The sequence below is a fragment of the Dermochelys coriacea genome, chromosome 3, assembly GCF_009764565.3.
Source record: "Dermochelys coriacea isolate rDerCor1 chromosome 3, rDerCor1.pri.v4, whole genome shotgun sequence".
NCBI lineage: Eukaryota > Metazoa > Chordata > Testudines > Dermochelyidae > Dermochelys > Dermochelys coriacea.
The window spans coordinates 83,864,142-83,883,812 of record NC_050070.1 but is presented as its reverse complement, the minus strand read 5'-3'; the positions used below and the strand labels follow the sequence as shown (position 1 = coordinate 83,883,812).

Sequence of the window (19,671 nt, the reverse complement as noted above, 5' to 3'; positions counted from 1 at the left end):
AGACGGAGGCTCATATCAAAGATGTGTGGGACTCTCTGTCTACACATAAAAAATAATCCAGAATAAGGCAGGATATAAATTTAAACTATTTATTAACTATTGCCAATTACTATACCTGATTAATTGCATTCATGGATGTTCTTATTCTAACAGAAGAGTGCCTTATTCTGAATTAGCTTAATCCACTTTGAAGTGAATTAAAATAGTTTGGAATGAAACATGCTTATTGCAGAATAAGAGTGTCAACGTGTGGAATTAATCAGGAATAGCTATTATGGAGTAACTCCATGTGTAGACAAGCCCTCAGTGACATTTAACAATTACAACATCTAAGTAGGTTTTACAGTCACTAAAAACAAAGCTGAATTATAGTATATTCATGTTTGGTGTCACCTTTTAAACAGAGTTTCCAAAAACAATTACACATACTAGTAACTGGTCTTTATTCTTCATAACGAACATGTGGAAAACTATTAGGCTCATGATACAAAAATAAAACAAAACAAATGGTCTACATTTAAACTCGGGAATTACTGGTAGATGTTCATAAAGAACCAATTTCACAGTCTTAGGATTCTGCTCAATAAAGAGGAAAATAGTCCCTCTAGTGTACTCTTCATGTAGAGGAAGGATTGAGTTTCACAAAGTATTGCCATAAGAAGTTACAAAATAATACTATAGCAAGAGACACCAAAGTACTTACAGAAGTTACAGTGAAACTGCACATTCCTCCAACCTACATACAAAGGTGCCTGAAGATACCATTTCAGGGCAGATGGAAAATATTGAGCAAAGAAAGTTACTGAACAATGTATAAAGTTAATAAAAATCTGTTCTAATACACAGAGTTTGTGAATGCATATTTCTAATGCAGCATTTTGATGTGGCATTAGATACTTTCATTTACAAAACTGAACACGTGCAAGTCTGGTGAACAGGAACCTCTGTGGTAGTAATGATAAGATTCGTCTTACATATTGTGCACTGACAAGACGCTATCAGGACATGTGCTTCTGTACAACAGAGCAAGCACAGTCTCTTTCTATCAAAGCATTTTTTTCATAGACATCAAATACTAAAATACTCACTTTTATCACCATTCAAAGCAGTGAGCAGATACTGAATCATATATCTAAATAACTGTGGGTGGTCTGGAAACATATAGGTCAGTATTGAAAAGACCTGCATGTGAGTATACTAGAGTGTATGCTGCATCTAGGACGATTTATTATATATTACTGCACTAGTTAGCTGCCAACCACCGTTAGATAAGCTAACATTCCAATGGGTTGCGGGGGGGAGGAAGGGGGAGGACAAATCAGCCTGTTGGTGTGTGAACTGGACAAATCTTATCTGAATTAGAGGAAACATAATGTTGTCTTCCTAACCACATCTGAATATTCATTTCTGCTTTAATGCCCTAGGCAAAAAAAAAAAATAAAGCAGTTGAATGATAGTTGTAATTTTAATTTATAGCTTTTAAAGTCATTGTTCTGGGGGAGAATAATGTAAGATAGTTTTATGAAGTATGTTCTGCTGATTACATTGGAAACAAAATTAATATTTAATATATAATATGTATGATAATAAAACTAAGTTATCTTTTTCACCTTTATTTAAAATGACAGTTTCCCCTTTTGATGCAAAAGGGGAATAACACTGATAAATGTGTTCTTTGTCTATGAAGCTCAAATTATCTATATAATAAAATAATTGTAGACTATGGTAAAAAGCTTTCTCATACACAAATTAATTGTAGACTATGGTAAAAGGCTTTCTCATACACAAATCTCTATCATTTTGAAATCTCAGTTTCCCTGTCACTTTTCCCAAGGTCCAAAGTGAAAGGCTTAGTCATATGTCCTTTAAACAGTTATATCCCATACTTATGAGGGAAATAAAATGATAAAACAGTGTATATTCATTTACTGTGGTTTAGATACAAATAGTATGTCTACACAGCAGCTGGGAGGTGTAATTCCCAACACAAGTAGATGCTCCTTAGCTCAGCTTGAGCTAGCGCCTAAAAAGAGCAGAGTGGCCACAGCAGAATGGGCAGCAGTTCAGCCTAGCCATCTGAATACACTCCCAGGGCACTGGGCAGGACTTCACTCAGGCAGCCAGCACAAGACACCACCTCTGTGGCTGCACCTACTCTTCTTTATTTAGATGCTAGCTCAAGTGGAGCTAGCACACAGGAGCTGGGAATCACTCTCCAAGCTACCGTGGAAACAAATCCTTTCAGATGTAGATGAAGTCTAACAGGATTTTTTCCATATAAAGTAACTGATATTCCAGTCAAGAAACAGAAAGATCCCTGTTTTAAGTGCATATGCACACCTTAAAAAGAACACTAATCCTGTCAGAAATTAAAATCTCTGTTCTGGGATGCCTGGCAGATTATTAGCTCCTGACCTCTCCTTCCCCTACTTTATCACATTCCTATCAGCCACACACACACATATGCACAGATTGCTAACAAAATCAAACATTTCAGAGTAGCAGCCGTGTTAGTCTGTATTCGCAAAAAGAAAAGGAGTACTTGTGGCACCTTAGAGACTAACAAATTTATTAGAGCATAAGCTTTCGTGAGCTACAGCATCCGATGCATCCGATGAAGTGAGCTGTAGCTCACGAAAGCTTATGCTCTAATAAATTTGTTAGTCTCTAAGGTGCCACAAGTACTCCTTTTCTTTTTGAAAATCAAACATGTTATTATCTGTTTCAAAGACAACTTGCACTCAACCATAAACAAGATTTTGAGCTTCTAATGTGACCTCATCTTCTGATGAAGCTCATTTTAGAGACCAGTGAGAAACTTCTGAACTAAATTATATCAGTGAAATCTCAAAGGATCCAAGTTTTTTAATATTTTAATTAGCTCCAAGTACCAGTTAATACTGCACAGAAATGGAATCAATATCAAATTAAAAGTATAAATTGTCAGAAAAACTGCAAGCGTATTAAGCATACTAATCAATGTTAGCACTTTGCATGATGGCCCAGATCCTACTTCCACTAAAGTCAGTAGGAATTTTGCCACCAAATTCAATGGAAGTAGTATTCGACCCTATACATTATAGGTTGTTTTATAATGTTTAGTTCCATTTGATTTGATATCATTGACTGAAAACTCAAAGTATTCAATAAAAGACTGGATTTGTCATAGCAGATAAGATAGAACAGCTGAGGTATGAAACACAAAGGGCATAGGTATATATTTGAAAGCAAGGATTGTCATATTAGATTTAAGCCTTATCACACTCTCTGTCATGCTTGTGGAAGCTCATCAAATTCAATATATAAAATAGGCATCCAATTTTAAAATGCATCTGTTTTTAAGATATCAGTCTTGAATTAAACAACTGGCCTTTTTCCTTAAAATATTTCCCTAGCCTGAGCCAAATGCAGTGCAAACATTTTTCCTGTAATGCTCCATTTGGGAGGGTGAAAATCCTGCATCTGTATTCAAATTAATTTCCTAGTGGTATGTCTTACTCAGAAATCAAAACATAAGAATGGGTTACTAGCATAAGAATATATGAGACTTTTCCAGCTTATACAACATTTCCAACTCATTTGTTTTATATAATGTAAGCTCTCTATTATTTGAATCAAATAAGGAGATTCAGCAGGAAAGTTAACGTCTATATATTACTGTATGCTAAAACTTCCTCAAGAATCCTCCTCCTATCATCCATTAAGACGCTCAATCATAAATGGCACATAGTGGCACCATGATGAAATTTAACTGAAGCAGTCTTCCCTCCTTTGTAAACAGCACTACATCGTGCAAGTGCCCATTCTTACTAAGCAGCTGCAACATTTAAATAAATAGCATTTTAGCAAATGGCATACTAACAGATGAGCATGCAATACCAAAGCAAACACTTTTTGTAAAGTACTTTTAAAATGTTGTCTACCCAATATTAGCTACTAGTAAGACCTTTATTTTAAAAGTGATCTTCAAAAGCAAAAGCCTGACTATATAAATGTGTTTTCACACGCACAAAGTAAACAATCTGGAAAATGTTTTTTTCCTCTAATGTCTTTACATTATAGTAATCATAGGTGTGATCTGTAAAAACTGTAAATAGAAATTTCTCAGATATGTGTGATTTTTCAATTGATGATGTCCCTATATGCACTAACATACCAGGAAAAAAATTCCAAACATTCAGAGAAGTCACCCTTTAAAGAATTCCACCATTAATTTAACTTTATAAAGAAAAGCATACACCTTTCTTGGCTTTTTCTGGGTGGAGGGATGAATTTGAATTTTTCTTGACAAACTAGTAGTAATTCTATATTTGAACTCTGAGATTTGCATCTGTGTATTTTTGGCCTACTACTGTCACATGCAACAGCTAAGACTCCTATAATTGAAAAAAATTGAAGAAAATATTTTTGTCTATTTTCAGTTTGTTGTTTTGATCATTTGACAGCATTCTGTGTATAGTCTTCCCACTGTTTCCTCTGTATTTAGTTAATTTTACTGTTTCTGTGAGAAACAAGGTGGGTTAGGTCATATCTTTTATTGGACTAACTTCTGTTGGTGAGAGGGACAAGCTTTCGGGCTTGCACAGAGCTCTTCTTCAGGTCTGGCTGAGTCTTCTGCAGAACAAGGGAAGGGGGGGGACTTTTTTTTCCCCAAATTCAGAAAATGCGATTGTAAAACCACAAAAATTGACAGGTTTCAGAGTAGCAGCCGTGTTAGTCTGTATTGGCAAAAAGAAAAGGAGTACTTGTGGCACCTTAGAGACTAACAAATTTATTTGAGCATAAGCTTTCATGAGCTACAGGGGGATTCCAATGCAGATGCAGTCCCTGCAATTACTCTTAACTCATTTTTAACTGACTAGATTTCAAGTTGACGGTGTCCATTTAAGCACATCAGGCTAAGCACACCGAGTCAATTCGTCCAACAGTTAACGTAGCAGGGCATTTTATTTGGCTGCAGCAGGGTCACTGTGATCTCAGAAAAAAAGAAAAGCAGTACTTGTGGCACCTTAGAGACTAACAAATTTATTTGAGCACAAGCTTTCGTGAGCTACGGCTCACTTCATCGGATGCATCTGATGAAGTGAGCCGTAACTCACGAAAGCTTATGCTCAAATAAATGTATTAGTCTCTAAGGTGCCACAAGTACTCCTTTTCTTTTTTGCCAATACAGACTAACACAGCGGCTACTCCTCTGTTTTTTCCACCAAATGCATCCGATGAAGTGAGCTGTAGCTCACGAAAGCTTATGCTCTAAGCAATTTGTTAGTCTCTAAGGTGCCACAAGTCCTCCTTTTCTTTTTGCGAATACAGACTGACACGGCTGCTACTCTGAAAGCGGCTACTCTGAAACCTGTGATCTCAGAGGCCGCGCCACACACCCCCTTTAAACCACGTGCCACGAGCATTAAAGAAACTGACATGGGCCAACAGAGAGGAGTCAGCCAAGTTCAGCTAAACAGAGAGCCCCTCTCCCAGCCGAGAAGCCGCCTGCTTCGCTAGTACATAGTGGAGGCAGACTGGGTCACTCTCAAATCAGCAAACATCAGCTACCGGTGCAGTCAGCAGCAGGTGCTGGGGCCCGGCCAGCCAAGCAATAAGAAGAGGAGTCTCACCAGAGCTTTCCAGGAAGCTCATTGGACTCCGGTGCCGCCCGCGTTTAATATTTAACTGGAGAGCCGTGCAAGGCAGAGTTTGCCTGGCAGATGCCACTCCAAGGAAGAGGAAGGTGGCAAGACGAGGAGCTGACATGGTTGAGAGGCCCAAGAGTCCAAGGTCTCTCGCGAGTATCGGCTTCTTGCATTTCGCAGGCAGGGAAGACCTTCTCCCCACGCTCCCTCGGCCGGCACGCGGAAGAGCCCGCTGCCCGCGAAGCCAGGGGCTGGGAGCGAAGTGTTGTGCTCCACGGGCCCCCGCACTGAAACGCGGCTCCTCAGCGTTACGCTAATTACTTTAATTCCGGGCGAGAGCGCCTCGCTCACACGGCGCCCCTCCGGCCAGGGCGCCAGCCCGCCCCATCCCACGCCAGCTCCTCCGCACCAGCGCGCCGCACATGGGCCGGCGACTGGGTTTCCCCGGCTGAGCGCGGCCCACCTCCCCCTCCCCCTCCCCGCACGCGCTCCCCCGCGGGGACCCTCCCCACCCCCCTCTGCCTCCTCCCGGGCACCCTCTCTGGACCCTTCCCCCGGGGCCGCCGCCTGAGAGCCTCCCTCGCCCCCGTCCTCAGTGCCGCTCCTGCCCCCCGGGGCGCCTCCCGGCCCCCTGCCCTCTTCCACCGGGGCCCCCTTCCAGCGCCCCGGGGCCCCCCTCACCTTCCAGCCGGCCGAGCTGTTGCTATCGCCCTTATCCTTGAAGTAGGGCACGCAGCGCACCATCCAGTCGTAGATCTGGGACAGGGTGAGCCGCTTGTCCGGGGCGCTCTCGATGGCGCGGGTGATCAGGTCGGCGTAGGACAGGTTGCCCCACGCGTTCCGCCGGGACGAGCATTTCCGCGGCGCCGCCGCCGGCTGCCCCCCGCCCAGCCCGCCGCCCCCGCCGGCCGCTGCCCCGGGGGCCTGGCCCGAGCCCTCCGTCCCGACGCCGGGCAGCGGGGCCAGCAGCCGGGCCGCCTCCTCCGGGGCCAGCGCGTCGCCTCCGCCGCCACTGCCGATGGCCATGGGCGAGCTGCCCCCTTCCTCCTCGTCCTCCTCCTCGGGGATCATGGAGGCGGCGTCCGCGGCCGCTTCCCCCGAGGGCTTGGCCGGGCTCGCCTGCAACTCAGGCCTCTGTAGGGGCCAAGTGCAGGAGCGGGGCCGGCTCTGGGGCTCGAACTCGGGGTCCAGCTCCACGTCCTGAGGGGAGAGGGGGGCAGCGGGAGACGCCTCTGCCATCTTGGCTTCCCCTCCTCCCGCTGCTGCTGCTCCTGGTGCTGCGATGGGACAGACGGGTCCGGACCCCAGTCCTCCTCCTGCCGCTGCGGATCAGTGCCTACCAGGCAGGGGGGAGCGAGTGAACATGCCACTCTCCATTAAAGTCCTGCAGCCTCCTGCCTTCCCCGCCCCCTCTCCCAGCAGACAGTGCACACACACACACACACGCGCGCACACACACACACTCAACTACTACTAATCACAAGGCGATCAATAAGGGATCAGGCGAGGCCAGAGGTTCCAGATGCGCCCCTGGATCCCGATGGGTGGGGGGATGGCGCCAGCAGCAGCCCAAACGCAGTGGAGTTGGTGCAGTTCAGTGGTGTGTGTTTGTTTATGTTTCACTCCATGCAGCTGCAGAAGCGCTCCACTGGCAATCACGCTGTATCCATCGGAGAGAGACCCCTCCAACACCACCAAGCCTGCTCCCGGCTGCTCTGGCAGACGTTTTCCTTTTTCTCTCTCTGTCCGGGGGAAAGAGAGAGGGGTCCTTCAAATTACATTGATGACTTTTTCCTCCTTCAAAACGCCCCAGAGGGAGCTGAAGTCTTAATGTACCTCCAGTTGCACACTAGCATTTGCCGTAGTTATGCATTCCACTTTCCAAAAAATATATAGATCTATATATACAAAACTAAATTTCACAACCAATCGAACAGGGGAAGAAAAAGCCACTCTGGATTTTTTACCCTTCTTGCGAGGAAAGCAAAACAAAAACAAATCAAATCACCAGTCTTCCAACAGGTCCAGAAGCTTTAAGCCCTCCGTAGGGCTGCCAAGAGGATGGGTTTTGTTCCAGCATCAACACCACATTCATAACCTCCTTGCTCCTGCTGCTGCCATCTTGACAGTTCCCCCCCCCCTCCGCTCAAGTCATTTAAAAAACACTGGCAAAAGAGACAGAGGAAGACACATCGGCAGGGGAAGGAGGGAAGGGGAAGAACCAGCAGCAACCTCTACCCTCTCCAGCAAAAATAAAGATCCAGATTCACAGGAGGAAAAAGCAGTGCTGGTGCATGGTTTCCTGATTCTCCTGCTGCTGCGTCTTCAGCTTCTCGTCGCCTTCCCTTTAAAGGCAAAGGAGGAGAAAGCAAACAACCGCACGATACCTCTGTAAACAGAAGGGGAAAAGCAAATGATCTGCCAGGGAGCAATAATGCTGCTGGTGCAGCTCGCCCGACCAGCCTGTCACCCTGCACTCTACTGACTTCCACATTCCTTCTCCTAACCACCAGCAGCAGCAAGCAACACAAAGTTATAGACGCACGCAGCGAGACTCAACCTAACCAGACAGCCGCCTTGTCCCCGCCCACTGGGAGGGCTGATGAGCTAAGCCGCAAGCAGAGGGGCAAGTTTCCAAGCTACTACAGAAACCTGTGTTATCGTATAGATCTGTCTCTGTCAACAGCAACTGCTCTGTTAATAGTCTGTCTTTAACTCCTCGAAAGTCAGGACATTCAGAGTGTGTCATATGGTATCAGGCCAGGTAGGTTTCTATCACATTGCAAATCTATACAGACTTAAAGAGATACCACCCTATTAACTATATAATATTTAAAAGCCCAGTGCCTGGCGACAAACATCTTAAATTATTCAAACTAGAGGATGGGAGAACATCTAATTTACTTTTTTTTTTATTAATCCACTCTGCCACAGTCTCTGTGTGATCTTGAAGATGTCACTTCTTTTGCTGAACCTCAGTTTCCCCATCTGTAAAATAGGGATTATATGTATTTACTTCATAATGAAGGTATGGGGTATAATTGATTACTATTTTGTAAAGTCCTTTGAGATTGTCATATAGAATTTGCTGTAAAAGTGCAACGTTGTATTTTTGTATTATTATTATTATAGTGTTTGTTTACTTTCTGCATTTATCTCATCTTGGACAATGTAAATAGACTAATTAGTGTCACTTCTGTTTATAGTTAATTTTAGTCACATTCACTTAGGTGCTCATCCACTAACACATTATTTCAATATTGTTTGTAATCATTTCACTATTGGGTTGTAAACACAACAAAGGTATTTTTTGTTGTGTTTTGTTTTGCTTTCGTTTTGTTTTGTTTTAAAAACTGTTTTCTTTGTAATATTTGTTCTACATTCATAGAATTGTTTCTCTTGATTTTAAACTTTTAAAAGTTATTTTTAGAAAACCTATATTTTACGCCAAATATAACATGTCAGTGTCTTTTCAAAATTTCATTCCACACTTTGAGTGACTAGGGGAACATGTTCAGACATGTATGTATATGCATATAATTCCACTTGACTTCCTCTTTGGAGTACATACTGTAATAGAAACCACTCCTAACTAGCTCAGTGGAAGGCTCTGTTAATTACTTCTACAGTTTGGCAAAGCCAATGGGTAATACCAGATATAGAACTAGTAACATAAATGTAGGTATAAATATACAACATAGCAACATAAATGTATGAGTACTGCAGAGATTTGTATTTACTTTTTAAAATTCGATTTCATACAAAAATAGCATCTTCCCAAGTACCAGTTATAGACAACTGCCTATTGAAAAATAGGTTTGCTTCTAATGTGTTTCATGGCAGAAGAAAAAAATAGAATTAGCTCAGAAGAGAAATAAAATTATCCTTGGTTTATTTATAATTATGGATTAGCAGTAGTGTCTGAAATAATTTGATTTTAAATGGTTATAAAAAAGTGAGGCTCTGATGCGGCATGCCTTTCTCAGTAAGCCAAAACTGGGTATGGCTCAGAATTTGGCCCTAATTATGTATTTTGTCTCCATTGCAAATCTGAGTGGCTCCCATTAGGAGTCTTTCACCATTATTTTATTATAGGGGACAAAACTTAAACAGATATAGGATATAATTTAGATGTCAACTACAAGACTTAGTACATTTTAATATGAATACAAGTAATCCTCAATTTTCCTGATGGAATGGGGACATTGAATTAATTGGGATAAACATAGGTTCCAACAACAAAGAGAAATTTCAATGCAGTTAACACACATCTCATTTAGGATCATCAAGATTTGACTCTGTGAGCATGTCTGCAGAGGCCACCTACAGGAATTAAAGGGTAGTTCAGACTCTGGTAAGGATATCACCAAGGGTACAGTTGTGATACTGATATTTGTCAGCTGAGAACTAAGCTAATTATTAGTTTGTATTATTTATAATGTGGTAGCACCTAGGATCCCCAATCATGGTTCAGGACCCCATGATGCTAGACACTCTAAAAAGAGTTTAGCCCACCAGTTCATCTCTGAGCAGTCACTAAATGGTAAGGGCCTTCAGTAGTTCACAGTCTGGAACCATTGACCTGTAGGTGATAGGCTCTCCCTCCCCTGGACTATCGAGTGACTGAGGTGTGTACTGAGATTTTTAAACATAATTTATCCTATTTAAGAAAAGTTTATATAGCTCAGTATTCAATGAGACCAGCATTGTATAGTTGGAATTAATTTGCCAGAGTTACCAGTAGAGTTAGGCCCACTTTCATTTTTCCCAGATTCACATCACAAGAAGAGACCAGGCTTCCTTCTTGACTACCGGGGCACAGTCCTGGCATGGACTGAAATGCTTAGTTACTTAGAATCTCTTTTTAAAATGGTCCCTTCTGTACTTAAATTCTATGAAATCTATGAACTAGACTATTTGTTAAAATCGAAATTGGCTGGCACATCTTCTGCGTCAATAAATACCTTTCAAAAGAGATCAGACAGAAATATGTTGTAAAGAAAATTCATATTTAATGGAGAATGGTGAGAACACTAAGGGATGTATCTCCACTTCCTGCACATGGGTTGGGGGGAGAGGTAGCAGGCTATGCAGAGCTGCTATGTCCCTTGCTCGTGCAGTGGAATAGGAGAGGGTAGGAAGCAGAGATAACTTTGACTCTGCCCTACCAATGTATTTGGAGGCATAGTTATGCTGGCATGCTGGGCACCCCAAAAGAGATTGGCCTCATTGTGCTAGATGCTATATACACTATATATGTATGCTAATATGTATAGATGGTAAGAGCCAGATAATGTCCCAAAGAGTTTACCATCCAAACGGGAAAGATAGACAAAGTATAGGAGACAAGAAGTAGTATTATTGCTATTATATAGATGAAGAACTAGTGCACAGAGAGATTAAGTGATTTTTCTGAGGACACACAGGAAGTTTATGGCAGAGCTGGGAACTAAAGTTAATTTTCCTGAGTCCCAATCCAGGGCCTTAACCACAAGATCATCCTTCCTTTTAAAAGTCCACTGACATGTCAGCCATATAGTCTTTACCAAAGGGAGTTACAACTCACCAGTTCTTCATAGCTCCACATAGAATTTATTGTCTTCATTGTTGCGGTGTAGAGGAAGAATGAAAAATTAAATTAACACCTACAGTTTTTACCTGCACAGACCTCCATATAAAAAAGGAGTTAAAGGGCTAAAAGCTGCTTATTACAATCCCAGGAGTAGACCCACTGAATTCAACATGTAAACTGAATAGAATTTAGCCCAAAGTCTTCATGATCTGCTCACTCTCTTCCTTCAAGTCTCTCCCTAAAACTCACTTCTTCACCACTTCTTCCATATCTCATCTCAAAATCCTTAACGGATCTCTCATTACAACATAAACACACAGACACATGCGCACGCACACACACACACACATGTCCTTTGGCACATGCCAAACATAAAACTGCTCACTCACTTTGCTCACATGTTGCATCCATTCCCTCAGCTCCATTGATAGGATTTTCAAAAGGGCTCAGTTTACAGGAGTTTTATCATTGGCTTCAGTGGCTAAGCAGAATTAGACCAGCACTGATACCTTTTGAGAATCTACCCGTGTATTTTGTCTATTCAGATTGAAAACTCTTCAAGGAAGAGCTATGTTTTCCTGTATGGTGCTCTCTCTGCATATGATCTTCACACACTCTAGCTAACTACTTACTGTGGTGGGTCATGCTTCTATACAGAGGTATGTGATGCCACTCTTCCCACATGGAATGTGGGATTCAGCAGCTTCTGTGGCAACATCCCCTTTCCTGAATTGTGGAGAAGGCTAGCTACAAATCCAGAGGTTGGCATGGGTGAGGGAATACAGTGAGTGAGTAGGGAGGAGTGGACTGGTTGGGGGCAGAGCTGGTAGGGCTGCAATTTGTCTCCATCCAGCAGAACTTATTAAAAAAAAATCAACCTGATGTTATATTACCTATTTTGTGGAGCCTCCTCCATTGTGGGAAACTCTTTAAATGTACAGATATATTTAAATCAATAGTGCACCCTCACCTGGATACTGTGTTCAGTTTTGAGCACCCCAACTCAAAAAAGATAAGCAGAAATAGAGGGGATTCAAAGATGGGTGACAAGTCACAAGAATGATAAAAGACAAAGAAAAACTTCCTTATGAGACAAAATTGGAAAGACTAGCAGTTTTTACCTTCACGAGGAGACTAATACAAGGGCTTAGGATGAAGTTATGCAAAATAACTAATGGTAAGAAGGTAGATCAGAAACTTCAGTTCACCACCCTGTCTTATGTACAAGAACAATGGAACAGTAAGTAAAACTAAAGGCAGCAATTTTAAAAAGATAAAAATAAATGTTTTTTCACACAGTGAAGAATTAGAATGTGGAACTCATTAGCACAAGGTATAATTGAGGCCAAGAACTCATCATGATTCAAAAAAGGATTGGATATCTTCATAGATAACTAGAATAGCTGTCCCAAGTTATAACAGTAAGGTTTGAAAAAATAAAACACTCAGATAGTTTTGGAAGGAATATAAATGCTCATGTTTCAGGGCATAAGACAACCTCTAACTGAGGAGATTAGGAAGAAAATGTCCCTATGGGCAGGCTGTTCCATAGCCGTCTACTGCAGGGTTTCTTGCAATTTGCTCTGAAACATCCGGTAGGATGTCAGAGGTAGGATACTGGTCTAGCTGGACTTCAGATCTGACCTAGGATGGCTGCTCCTATGCTCTGTAGAACGATAGAGTTATATAATGAGGCAGCTCTAAAAATTTTATTTTGTCCTAATTTTTAATGTGTGTCAGCCTGCCTCGTTCATTGCACACCATACAACAAATATGCATGCTGAATAAAGCTGATGTCCAATTTTGCAGTGAATGAGCCCAGGGTTCGCCAGAGAAGGTTACAGGAGCTGTGCCCCACAAACATTCCCTCTGAACAATGAACACTGTGATTTGGAAGACTAAGGGTGGGTTTTGACTGTGGATTACTAACTCACCAAATATCCTTATGGGGGGCAGGGGTGGCTTTACCAATTTAGGGCTGGCCCTAAAACTGGGCAGTTTTAAACTCAAATATGCCTGCATCCAGTAGAAAGTATCTGCCACCTTCGACAGTCTGCAGGCCCCAGAGACTGCAGTTGCTGGCTCCAGTAGACAGGCTGACCAATCTAAGGGAAAGAGATCTATTGCAGAAGGCCCAAAAGATATAAATCTCAGCAAGGAATTATAAAGCAGACTGGAGAAGTGAGAAGATCTCTTCTACGCTACAATTCCCAATTACAGTCCAGTCTGCTTTCCACCTGCTGGGGTTGCACTGTCAGAGTTTACCACAGCTCTCAATCTTGTAGTCTTTACTCAAGAAAAACTCTTACTGAGTTCAAATAGTGTTTGGACTGAGTAAGGACTGCAAGAAAAGGACCATCCACTAGGTGGGACAAGTAGATTTGTAACCATTTATTTTATTTAAAACAAGAACCCCAAAGTGTATATAATTTAAGCAATAGCTGTGTTGCCAGCTTTCACAATTTCATTGTGAGTCTTGCAATATTTGGTGTTTTTCGTTAAAGACCCAGACCCTAAAGTCCTATTAAATGAAATCTCCCCTTTAATTTAAAACAACTGTACAGTCCTAGACCTTATGGTTTCAGAGAAAAGCTTGAAAATGTCGTCTGTGTGTATTCTAAGGGTTCAAAAACTAGAAGTCAAATAGAAAGAAACCCACATGTAGGTTTTTTTTTAACAGCTCATGATTTTGTGGGGGGGGGGCCTGTTTTGTGGATTTTTAATACTAGGGGGTTTGCAATAGTTCAGTTTGTATAGTGGAATTAATCTAAGCTGCTAAAACCTACCAGCCTTTAAAAAGGAGAGTCCTTCTTTTTTGCACTAATTTTTAGGCAATATCTGAAGTATTTCACCTCTATGGTGGAAGATTTTGCTCTGTGTATGTTATTCAATGAGACATTTAAAAATGTCAATTTTTTAACTCAATATTTCGCAGATTGACAGCTCTGATCACTTGGTTGGGTGCTTTATTCATTTCACCAGGACTCCTCTAATGAGTCAGGAAATGTGGTTCTGCTCTTGGCTCTGACTTGTGTAACCTTCAGAAAGTCACTTAACCTGTTTATGCCTCAGTTACCGCATATAGGAATAATACCTGTTTATTACTTAATTACCATATTAGTATAATTTAACATGCCCCTTTACCTAGATATTTGAAGATATGATCCCTGCCCTAGGCGCATACAGTCAATCTGCCTCAGAGAGGTGTTGCGAGGTATTATTTATGAATGTTTGTAAAGTATTTTGAGAGGTTCCAAGAAAGGTGCTGTATAGAACAAATATCACAATGTATTTATTATTATTAACATAAATAAAGCACCTTCCACCTGAGAGGCTCAAAAGTGCATTCAGGAACCCTTTGCCCCTCTCCTCTCCTTTCCCCCATGCAGCAGAATTATTTGCAAAGAACTGAGCAGGATGCCAAAGTGGACTGTACAACAGTGCTTCTCAAGCTATCTGATGTGGGGGACCGGCAATATTTTTTTCCAACGTGCGCGCAGACCGGCACCCAATGGCTCGCGGACCGGTCCACTTTGAGTAGCATTGCTGTACAAGGCAGTGAGTTAAAAGCTGCTGGCCTGACCCGTCTCCTGACCCCTGAGCAGCAGGTCCATGGACACTTTCTTGGGGGATGTATACAATATGCTGTACCAGGCATGGCTGCATCAGCAGTGCATGGAGTAGGAACTGTACTCAGTGCAGGGCAACTCTCTTCACAGCCCTCTCAGGGCTTTATAGGAGCCACCAGCTACCCGAACTGCAAACTATCCACACCTTCCCCTCCCACCCCCGCCTTCTCGTCGGCCCCTCCCCCTGCCAGCCCGTCCGCCAGCTCCGCCCCTTCCCGCCTCTCCCCACCAAGCTCGGCTGCGGCGTGCAAACAGATGATGTCATGCTATAAATAAGCGCGTGATCACAGGGACCCGCCCTCTCCCAGCATTGGCCGGACACTGCCGTCCGTCCAGGCAACGGCGTTCCTGATTGGTCGTGCGGGGCGCCCCCTCCCCCGCCCATTACAAAATAATAAACAAGCTAGTAACATTAGGCGAGGGGAGGGGGCAGGCGGCTCGAGCTTGCGCTGCTGCCGCCCGCGACCCTGCGGTGACCGAGGAGGGGGCCCGGGCAGAGCGGGCTGGGGGCCCTGCGGCAGTTGGGCCGGGGTGGGGCACGTGGCAGGGCCCGGGGGAGGGGGAGGTTCCCCGGGCGGGCAGGGTGGCCCCGCGCTGTGTCTGTGGGAGGTGCGTGGGCCGGGCCCGAGGGGGGGGCTGTACAGCGCCCACCGGCCTGAGGCGGGGCCGGGGCCGGGGCCGGGGCAGACCTCCGTGCCTGAGAGAACTTGGGGGTGGGGGAAGAGGCAGGGGCAGGTGGAAACCTTCGGGTTAAGCCGCCTGTGTTTAAGAGGGAGAGGAGGAGAGCGATGGCGCCTGTGTGAACTAGGCTTGTGACTGGGGGGGGGGAGGGGGAGTAGGGTTGTCAGGTCAAAAAGGGACCCTGGCAGCGCTGAGCAGGCTGTTAAAAGTCCAATTGGCGCAGGGCTGGCAGGCTCCGTGTGGCTCTCGGGAAGCGGCCCACATGTCTCGGGCTCCTAGGTGGAGACCGGCCGGCAAGCGCTGGCTCTGCGGCTCCTATTGGAGCTGACCTTCTCTGGGAAGACCGAGGCAAAAAAAGCATTGAGCAGTCAGCTTTTTCCACATCATCTGTCACTTGGTTGCCTCCCCCGTTCATTAAGGGGTCCTACATGTTCCCTGACCTTCTTTTGCAAACATACCTGTAGAAACCTTTCTTGTTAGCTTCACATCCCTTGCTAGCTGCAACTCCAATTGTGCATTGGCCTTCCTGATTACGCCCCTGCATGCTCAAGCAATATCTGTATTCCTTAGTCATCTGTCCAAGTTTCCAGTTCTTGTAAGCTTCCTTTTTGTGTTTAAGCTAACCGAAGATTTCTCTGTTAAGCCAAGCTGGTTGTCTGCCATATTTGCTGTTATTTCTGCACATGGTTTGTTCCTGCGCCCTCAATAAGGCGTCTTTAGAATATAGCCAGCTCTACTGAACGCCTTTCCCCCTCATATTAGCTTCCCAGGGGATCCTGCCCATCAGTTTCCTGAGGGAGTCAAAGTCTGTTTTTCTGAAGGGTCTGTATTCTGCTGCTCTCCTTCCTCATTTCAGGCCATACTCCAGAGCCTGCACCCCCAGCCCAGAGCCTGTACTCCCTCCCACACTCCCTCTGCCCCAGCCCGCGAGCGACGGAGGGAGGGGGATGGAGTGAGCGGGGGCAGAGCCTTGGAGAAGGGGTAGGGCTTCAGAGAAGGGGCAGGGGGTAGGGCAAGGGTGTTTGGTTTGTTTGATTAGAAAGTTAGCAACCCTATGGGGGGGGGAGGGTATCCTAGAAGGGGCCTAACTGGGGTAAGAGGTATAATGCATGCTCAACTAACCTGGTGAGGTGCACACATCAGTCATATGTGCCTCTGTTCATCTGCTGTTGCAAGTCAACTTGCACCTCCTTACACGCATACCTAACTCTTATAAAGAACATAAGAATGGCGACACTGGGTCAAACCAATGGGCCGTTTAGCCCAGTACAGTAGAATCTCAGAGTTACGAACACCAGAGTTACGAACTGACCCATCAACCACACACTTAATTTGGAACCGGAACTACAGGCAGCAGGAGAGAGTAAAAAATAAAAAGCAAATACAGTACAGTACTGTGCTAAATGTAAATTACTGAAGAAAAAAAAGAGGAAAGCAGCATTTTTCTTCCGCATAGTAAAGTTTCAAAGCTGTATTAAGTCAATGTTCAGTTGTAAACTTTGAAAGAACCATAACGTTTTGTTCTTGAGAATTGTGAACATTTCAGAGTTACAAACAACCTTCATTCCTGAGGTGGTGTAATGGTAAGATTCTGTTGTATTCTATGTTCTGACAGTGGCTTGTGCCAGAGATTTTAGAGAGAATAAACAAAACAGCAAGTTTGAGTGAGCCATCTCCTGTTGTCCATTCCTAACCTCTAACAGTTAAAGGTTTAGGGACATCTAGAACATGAGGTTGCATCCCTGACCATCTTGACTAATAGCCATTGATGGACCTATCCTCCATGAACTTAGCTAATTCTTTTTTAAATCCAGTTATACTTTTGGCCTACAACACCCCTGTGTCAATGAATTCCACAGGTTGGCAGTGCGTTGTGCGAAGAAGTATTTCCTTATGTTTGTTTTAAACCTGCTTGCCTATTAATTTCATTGGATGACCCTTAGTTCTTGTGTTATGTGAAAGGATAACACACACTTCCTTATTCACTTTCTCAATACCATTCATGATTTTATAGACTTCTGTCATATACGCACTTAGTCATCTCTCTTCTAAGATGAGCAGTCTCAGTCTTTTTAATCTCTCCTCATATGGAAGTTGTTCCACACCCATAATCATTTTTATTCCCCTTCTCTGTACTTTTTCCATTTCTAATATCTTTTTTGAGATAGGGTGACCCGAACTGCACACAGTATTCAAGGGGTAGGCGTACCATGGATTTATATAGTGGCATTATGATATTTTCTGTCTTATCTCTCCCTTTCTTAATGGTTCCTAATGTTCTGTTAGTGCTTTAGACTGCTGCTGCGTATGGAGCAGATCTTTTCAGAGAACTAGCTATAATGATGCCAAGAGCTCTTTCTTGGGTGATTACAGTGAATTTAGACCCCCATCATTTTCTATGTATAATTGGGATTATGTTTTCCAGTGTGCATTACTTTATCAACATTGAATTTCATCTGCCATGTGTTGCCCAGTCACTGAGTTTGTGAGATCCCTTTGTAACACTTCTCAATGTGCTTTGGACTTAACTATCTTGAATAATTTTGTATCATCTGCAGACTTTGCCACCTCACTGTTAACCTCCTTTTCCAGATCATTTATGAATATGTTGAATAGCACTGGTCCCAGTACAGATCCCTGGGAGACCCTGCTATTTACCGTTTTCCACTGTGAAAATGGACCATTTATTTCTACTCTTTGTTTCCTATCTTTTAACCAGTTATTGGTCCAAGAGAGGACCTTCCCTCTTATCCCATGACTGCTTAATTTGCTTTGGTGTATGACCTTGTCAGAGGCTTTCTGGAAATCCAAGTACAACTATATCCATTGAATCACTCTAGTCCACATATTTGTTGACATCCTCAGAGAATTCTAATAGAGCGATGAGATATGATTTTCCTTTACAAAAGCAGTGTTGATTCTTCTCCAACAAATCATGTTCATTTATGTGTCTGACAATTCTGTTCTTTACAACAGTTTCAACCAGTTTGCCTGGTACTGAAGTTAGAGCTTCCAGCCTGTAATTGCCAGGATTACCACTGGAGCCTTTTTAAAAATCAGCATTACATTAGCTCTCCTCCAGTCATCTGATACAGAGGCTGATTTAAGTAATGGCTACATACCACAATTAGATATGAAATTGCAGAACTACTGAGTTCCTTCAGAACTGGGGTGAATACCATCTGGTTGTGGTGACTTATTACTATTTAATTTACCAATTTGTTCCAAAATCTCCTCTACTGACATCTCAATCTGGGACAGTCCTCAGACTTGTCACCTAAAAAGGATGGCTCAGGTGTGGGAATCTCCATCATATGTTCCACAGTGAAGAGTAACGCAAAGAATTTATTTAGCTTCTCTGCAATGATCTTTTCTTCCTTGAGTGCTCCCTTAGCACCTCAATTATCCAGTGGTCCCACTGACTGTTTGGCAGGCTTCCTGCTTCTGATACACTTAAAATTTTTTTGCTGGGTTTGTGTCTTGCTAGCTGCTCTTCAAATTCTTTTTTGTCCTGCCTAATTATATTTTAACACTTGAGTTGCCTGAGTTTATGCTCCTTTTTACATTTGTCAGTAGGATTTGACTTCCAATTTTTAAAGGATGCTTTTTTGCCTCTCACTGCCACTTTTACTCTGTTGTTTAGTCATAGAGGCATTTTTTGGTTCTCTTACCTTTTTTTTAATTGAGTATACATTTAGTTTGAGTGTCTATTATGGTGTTTTTAAATAGTTTCAATGCAGCTTGCAGGCATTTTACTCTTGTGACTGTTCCTGTTCTAAATGGGATGTACTGATGGTGGTGCTCTAACTGAAGGGGCAGCAGTACTGCTGGAATTAGCTAACTAGATGCCAAAAAGGAAAAAAAAAGAGCAAACTGTTACTATGATGATTTTTTTAGATGACAGTCAAGATGTAGAGAGGAAAGAGGCTGCATACTGCTTAGGGCCACTAGGCAGCTGGGACACGGAGAATGAGAATTAAATTATGAGGGATATTTTAAATGTCTCATAGATTTTAAGACCGGAAGAGATTATTATAATCATCTAGTCTGACTTCTGGTATAAGAGAGGCCATAGAATTTCTATGCAGTAATTTCTGCATGAAGCCCCATAACTTGTGGTTCAGCTAAAGCATATCTTTTAGACATTTAGTCTTGATTT

The 19,671-nt window shown here is 43.2% G+C and overlaps 1 protein-coding gene across 3 annotated transcripts in view; it reads right to left on the bottom strand.

The window, feature by feature from the left end:
- FOXO3 (forkhead box O3) overlaps positions 1-8,176 on the bottom strand; it is a 158,241-nt gene extending 150,065 nt beyond the window's left edge. For all 3 annotated transcript variants that reach the window (XR_006279903.1, XR_006279902.1, XM_038394570.2), the window contains exon 1: positions 6,312-8,176. Coding sequence is in view for 1 of the 3 variants with exons in the window: in XM_038394570.2 (XP_038250498.1) it covers positions 6,312-6,869 (558 nt within the window). In the remaining 2 variants the exon portion in view is untranslated. The remainder of the gene's footprint in view (positions 1-6,311) is intronic.
- Between the last annotated feature and the right edge of the window lie 11,495 nt (positions 8,177-19,671).